Raw genomic sequence first — 7,264 nt, forward strand, 5'->3', positions numbered from 1 at the left:
TGCAGGAGGCAGCTGATAGATGCTTCTCTCTCATTTATGTTACTAACTCTCTATTCCTCTCCCTTCCTCTCTGTAAAAAAATCAATAAAATATATATAAAAAGAATAGAAGAAAGAGAAAAGAATTATGAAAAGGTAAAAAGAAAAGAAGAAAGATAAAGTGAAAGAAAGAAGAAAAAACAATAAGTAGAATAAGAAAAGGAAAGAGGCAAATAAGAAATATGAAAGAAACAAGAAAGAAAAGAGAAAAAATAACAATAATAATACCCAAACAAAAAAAATAATAATGAAACAACAACAACAACAACAAAAAACCAACCAAGTGAAGTTTGTCTGGACAGATTTCAGTTCCTGCTTGGATTTCCCATTGTATCCTGCTCTTGTGTTGTCTGAGGCTGTTTGTATGCTGGTTTCAGAACTTCCTGGAGATATGTTTTTGCTAGCCAATGTCAGAGGTTGTCCACATTTGGCTCTTAGCACCCTGTTCAAAGCTTCAGGTGACTCACAGCTTGTGGTTGCCTCCACTGGGCTCGGCTGCCTATGAGAGGGGCCAAGCTGAGCCCCTAGGCTGGTTTTTTAGCGTCAGGGAGAAAATGGCTGCTAAAATATTGGAGGGGATGACTCAGTACAGGTATCCTGGCTGCTACCCTCTGTGTGGCTCTCCCTAACTCCTTCCGCCCCTGTCTGTCCTCTGGCAACTTCAGTATGCACTGCTCTCCCGCTACAGAAACCTATGGTGAGTGTCTGGAAAGGAAAATCCTATGTGCCAGCCCTTTAAAAAAGTGGATTTATCTCCAAGGGCTCAGTTCCCTGGCTGATAGAAGCCCCGTGGCTGCTTGCTGGGTGGGTGGCTGATCCTGGCTCTGGGTATCCGGACTTGGGAGCCCTTCCTGGAGTCCAGGCCTCTCTCCTCTCTGGGGGAATCCTCCTCACCATTGGCCCTTTGTTCTTAGGAGCGGGGACAGCGCCTTTTGCTTCTCACCCTTCCTACTAGTCTAGAGGTGGTTTCTGCCCTCCCTTGTTTAAAAGTCTCCTCAGCTTGTCTTCATCTGGTATTTCAGGGTGAATATTCCCCAATTTAGTTTTAATTCCAGTTAGATTTTGGGAGGAGGTGGGAGAAAGGTCCACCTACTCTGCTGCCATCTTCTAATCCTCAACAGTAACTTTTTACCTTTGGGACTTTGATGAAAGCAATCTTAATAACAATAATGTATTATTTTTCCTTTTGGAAGGTTCAGCTTGTCTTCATCTGGTATTTCAGGGTAAATATTCCCCAATTTAGTTTTAATTCCAGTTAGATTTTGGGAGGAGGTGGGAGAAAGGTCCACCTACTCTGCTGCCATCTTCTAATCCTCAACAGTAACTTTTTACCTTTGGGACTTTGATGAAAGCAATCTTAATAACAATAATGTATTATTTTTCCTTTTGGAAGGGCTAATATTCCATCTTCTCATCTGCTTTTTACTTACTTGCAGAATTACTTTTTAAGTTAATTTACAAAGTGTGTTAGCTGCCACTTGGCAGACAGCCATTTTTTCCTATATGAACTGTTAACATTTTTTACTTAAACATTATTTAACGTAGACATTATCTATTATTGATTACCTTATTGCTCTCAAATATGTTTGACTTTAGAAAAGAAACAATCCCTTTTCTAGACATTGCTTATTTCAATATCCTATATTCTCCCAAAATCAGATGTAAGAAAATAATCCTTTGTTTCTTTACATTTTGTGTGTGGTTATTTTATATATTACCCATTAGATTACTATTTTTTTCTGTCTTTAACTAATTTAAACCATAGGTAATTTATCTTCCCAAATTCTATTAGATTTTAATCTCTTTCAGGGTAATGGGAATAACTGTTTGTCTTTGTCTTCTAGTGCCTGATACATGGTAGATATTCAATAGAAGTTCATTAATAAATGAATGAATGAGTGAATGAATAAATAAATGTGGTATTAGTTTTGATGGAGAGGTTAATATGAAGGATATTAAGCCTTGTTGTTTAATATATACTGTCTACTGTGTGACAGGATCAATTCTAAGTACTTGGAGCAGATGCCAGTCGTGCTCTGTCTGTACTTCCATTTCCCCTTACCATTTCAGTGAGTGAGATCCTGTCTTCCAACAGCCTGCCAGAGAAGTTCTGTCAGAGGGCTGCCCTCAGCATGAAGGATCCACTCTGCTCATGTGTAACTTGGGCAGGATGAGTGACTTTTTTAAAAGACAAAAGCAAGAGAAATTTGAACATAACCTTTGCATGAAACTTCAGTAATTAATATGAATGTTTTGCTTCACACATATTGTTTTTAAATATAAGTAAAATAAGCAAATGGTGTAATTCTTACCAAGTGAAGGCAGCTTTTCACAGCACAAATTATAGTTTGGGAACACAGTGTATCTTTTGATTTATTAAAGTTCATGCAGATAACTACTATATAGAATGAGACCTCTTTAGACATTTCATTTGTGAAGGCAGTGAGTTAAAAAAAAATTCCCTTAAAAATACTGGATTATGACAAATAATATAAATCAGACATCTTATAAGCTAAATTATATACCTTACATCTATATGAGAAGATAAAATATTCTTGGATAAGATAAATATTTTTCTGGAGTCACATTGAGAGGAAAATTATATGTAAGGAAAATGTGATTATATGAAATATGGGGAATTTGATGGCCTTGAGTAAAAACTCAAAATGTAGTAATATTCTAAAGAAAGGTGCAATTCTTTTTTAAAAAGATATATTTTTATTGATTTCAGAGAGAAAGGGAGAGGGAGAGAGAGATAGAAACATCAATGATGAAAGAGAATCATTGATTGGCTGCCTCCTGCACACCTCCCATTGGGGGATCAAACCCGCAACCAGGGCATGTGCCCTTGACTGGAATTGAACCTGGGACCCTTCAGTCCACAGGCCAATGCTCTCTCCACTGAGCTAGGGCGAGAAAACTGCAATTCTTAAAATTGAAAATTGGTGTGGGTCAGTTTGTTAAAAAAAAATGTTAAATGTGAGGCTTAACAATAAATGTGGAATCTTACGTCCATTTTTATAACAGTCATACAATGTTTGTGTATATTCTGGACAGAAATGTTACTTATGGGGCAATAATGGAGTATATGAGAGCTTTTACTGTGGCCACTGCACTGTGCTAGAGTAGTTTTGTTGGAGTGCTGTTTCTCAACTTGGTAGCATACTTTAGATAAAGAAAGGAACTTCCCTTACTTGAAACTGCTGTGTCATTTCTTCTTCCTTAACTGAAATCCCAACCAAGGTTCAGGAAATGCCCTAATGAGCCACTTCTCTTTTCTCTTTCCTCCACTAACCGGATTTCAACCACTCCAAGTTAATCATGATCAGTTCTTTTACTATGGTTGTCTCTTTGGCATGGTGCTTATGTTATGGGAAGAGGGGTTATACTTTGGTGCTGTTTGTAGAAGTGATAACAGTGATAGAATCCAATCATTGCTGGTAGGTAACTAAACTAGAAAGTTAATCTTCTGTACTTTAAACAAACGTTGAAAAGGAGTCTAATCAATATCTATTTTACTTTGATATGTGTGAATTGTTTATAATTGTGGTTTCATTTTGCATGATCAGTAGGCATCAGGATATTAGAGTAGTCAACTGTAGTTTGCTGTAATTTGGGTAGGATATATCTGAAACTCAATGTCTTATGTTAACAAGATGGAGAAATCACTGTTTTAGTTTATGATAACCAAACCAATTTCTTCTTCCAGTTTGATAATCTCAATTATTTACTAAGTTGGAACATAATTTAACATTTTATGGCATCTTATATATTATTTTATGAGTAAATGATAATTTCTGTTTATATTTTAACAATATATATTTCATTGGCTTTTAAATGTAGGAAAATATTACTGCTCATAGCAGAAATAACAGCAGATAGTACTTTAGCATATGGTATTTTCCTGGGGTTAAATGTTCTTTTGGGTTTATAATGAAGATTTGGATCCAGAAAGTTTGTGTAGGAGATGTCAAGAATTCCAAAGCAATAATTGTTTACAGTAATGGTTTCTATTATAATAATGAAACTTGGAGTGGAGACTTGAAAGTTATATATTTGAGTATATACACATGTATTTTATATATATTTGTTTATATGAAAAATAATTTCGTACTTTTAATATTGTCTTAAAATGTTTTATTGGAAATAGACATTTTGAGAAAAATAAACCTGAGGTAATCTTTAATTCATTTCAGGTAACATATTAGTAAGTTGCTTACTAGAAACTTTAAACTTAAAGAGACTGAAAGAAACTTCACAATTCTTCCCTGCTCAGACTGTATCAACAAAGCAAAGTGAAACAGAATATGGAGTTCATTATCAAGATTATTCAGTCAGTCCTGCTTCACTTCTATTTTAGATGAATCTGAACATAGTTTTATACTTTTGAATAGCTTTTGAATTAGTACTAAATCTTTTATTATTTTGGTGGAAGCTATCTTAAAGAAGCCAAACTTTGTGATATCCATCCTCAGAATTAAAAAATATTTTTTTAGCTATAAAGCAAGTGGAATATATATAATTTTCATGTTTTCTATTTCATTGGTTTTAATTATTATTATAATCATTTTTAATTTTCAGTTCCATTCCAAAGAAGTATGTATGAGTAAATTTTGTTGAACTGAAACTTGGATCTGATGTCAAAAATGAAATAAGCTGAAAAATGTTTCTTAAAAGCCAGCTTAATTTTAATGATTGTGGCACAAGTGTTTGTTATAAGTTCTAGAAAGACAAATTATGAGGCCTTTAAATATGATGTACATTTCCCGTATAAGTAAAATTTTTTGAAATTATGGTAATTAACACAGTGGACATAGAAAATAAATTTGAAAACAGTGGTTTAAGTAGCTATACTAAGGAAATAAGGGAAGGAAAAACTGAAAAAAATTCTTATCCAGTAATTCCAAACAAACTAATGAAATATGTTTCAAAGGGAATGATAGCTATTGATAAAATAATGAATATGTGATACATGTGGAAATGCAATCGTTCAATTCTTTATAAGTCAACTTACAAATAAAATTATATGAAATCAGCTAGACATGCCAGATTCTTTATGGAGGTAAATTTAATTAATTTTATAGTAAAAAGAAAAAAATAGATTAAGCAATGGAGTGAAAACAGATCTAGAAAGTTAATGTTTACAAATAGCAGATCGAAATTTTTTTTTTTACTATTTGGCAAAGCAAAACAAATGTATAATGCAAAATATAGTTCCTGTGCAGGTTTTACTGACTATGTTTATTAAGGTCAGAGAGAAGAATCTGTGAGGCATAGAGCGGATGTATGAGCAAAGCTGAAAGAATCACACGTTTCCTCAAAAACATAACCTACGAGGGAAGAGCTTAACAGTAGTCTTGTAGAAAAAATGAATAACAAGAAACTAATGTACAGAAGTATTTCTTATTTTATAGAGTTGTGAATTACCAGCCAGTTACAGAATCTGTGGGTGGCGTGGAGGTGTTTGGCAATATATCAACATCTGGCAAATATTACTTTGACTATGAGACCTAGAGGATGACAGATAATTTTGTGATTCTGTTAAATTTCATTTTTAGAAAGCCTAGATAACGGATCAACAAAAATAGAATAGTGTGAGGATGTATTACAGGTAGTTTCCGTTAGACATTAGGAAAACTGGAGGAATCAGTATTATTGAAAATCGAAATACAGTGGGGACTTGACTTAGGAGTGTCCCGACTAACGAGTTTTTCGAGATACCAGCTGTCTCTCAGCCGATTTTTTGCATTGAGTTGATAGAGTAATTTGAGTTAACAAGCTCCTTAACGAGCTCCTTAACAAGCTCGGTCTCGGAAGGAATTAGACTCGTAAGTCAAGGCCCCACTGTAGTAAGGTAGTTTGTGGAATTTCCTCAGGTGACTTTTTTTTAAAAATATATTTTATTGATTTTTTACAGAAAGGAAGGGAGAGAGACAGAGAGTTAGAAACATCGATGAGAGAGAAAAATCGATCAGCTGCCTCCTGCACACCCCTACTGGGGATGTGCCGGCAACCCAGGTACATGCCCTTGACCGGAATCGAACCCGGGACCTTTCAGTCCGCAGGCCGACGCTCCATCCACTGAGCCAAACCGGCTTCGGCAGGTGACTTGTTTTAAGAATAGATTGATCAAAGAGAGAAAGCCCTTCTTTCTGATTTTGTAATTGCTCTCAGGATACAGAGAGAGGTTGGGGCTAATGATTGTCACTTTTTTTTTTCTCTTCAGTTATGAAAGAATAGGTGGAATTCAAAAGTAGAATTTAAAATTCTTACACAACAATTTCAAATAAAAGAAGCAAAGAGTCTAGGAAATAGAGATTGAGTTTTAATAAGGATTCCCATGCCTCCTACATATTCATACCATGTGAGAATGTTTCAAATCTTCTCTTGCCTCTCCTGAAACACTCCTCCTCAGCCTGCATACTAGAACAGAGTGTGGTTCACTCTCTAGCTTCTTCCACTGGCCAGAGATCCTTTCATTCCGCCCTTTGTTCCTTTCTTATTTCTTATTGTGTGAACATGTTTCCAATACAGAAGTTCATGTGCACATGAACAAATTAAGTTCTGAAACACATTCAGCTTTCCTTAGATATATTTCCATCCAGATAAGAATTTGAGCCAGAACTTTCATATATATTTTGCTATATCCTTTTCTCCCTCTTGCCAAAACTCATTCTCTCCAACATCTTTTCCCACTCCCCCAAATTTAGACCAGTGCCGGCTACGTTGAAAATCTGGCAGGTAATGATCTCATCAAGTGTCTTTAGGGAATTTTTCAGCAGCTAAGATGTTTACACTCTTTGCTTCTTTTGATCCTGTGCAAATTCAAATGGATTTGACCCTACTGAACAATCTGAGGTCTGTAACAGTTTTGTAAGCAGCATTTTTTTTTTATAATCAGACTTTAAATTCTGGTAAACTTTTAGGTTTCTTAATTAATTGTAGTCTAAGAGGCATCATCCTTTAGTTATACTCTCCAATGTTTCTCTCCACTTAGTCAATCACTTTTCCTTTTCTGTAGCTTATTATTGCCCTTCACATGTGAAAGGCACTTTTCGAATGATGGATACTTTTATCATTCCATCAGTACTATACCTACTATTATATGTTCTTCGCATAATCATATCAACCTCCTCTACTTTTTCTCTGGTCTCAAATTTTAAAACATTGATAGTTTTTATTGCAAATAAAAAAACCCCAATTTTTTATTAGCTTTTTGAATGCTT

The 7,264-nt window shown here is 34.9% G+C and overlaps 1 protein-coding gene across 2 annotated transcripts in view; it reads left to right on the plus strand.

Moving 5' to 3' along the window:
* The first annotated feature begins 3,372 nt into the window (after nucleotides 1-3,372).
* Nucleotides 3,373-7,264, plus strand: part of TFEC (transcription factor EC) — an 82,131-nt gene continuing 78,239 nt past the window's right edge. Inside the window, exon 1 of one of the 2 annotated variants that reach the window (XM_005877707.2) lies at nucleotides 3,373-3,478. In XM_005877707.2, coding sequence (XP_005877769.1) covers nucleotides 3,395-3,478 — 84 coding nt within the window. In that variant the 5' untranslated portion in view covers nucleotides 3,373-3,394. The remainder of the gene's footprint in view (nucleotides 3,479-7,264) is intronic. The other variant, XM_014548947.1, reaches the window with a different exon arrangement.

The sequence above is a fragment of the Myotis brandtii genome, unplaced genomic scaffold (genome assembly GCF_000412655.1).
Source record: "Myotis brandtii unplaced genomic scaffold, ASM41265v1 scaffold529, whole genome shotgun sequence".
NCBI classification, from domain to species: Eukaryota; Metazoa; Chordata; class Mammalia; order Chiroptera; family Vespertilionidae; genus Myotis; species Myotis brandtii.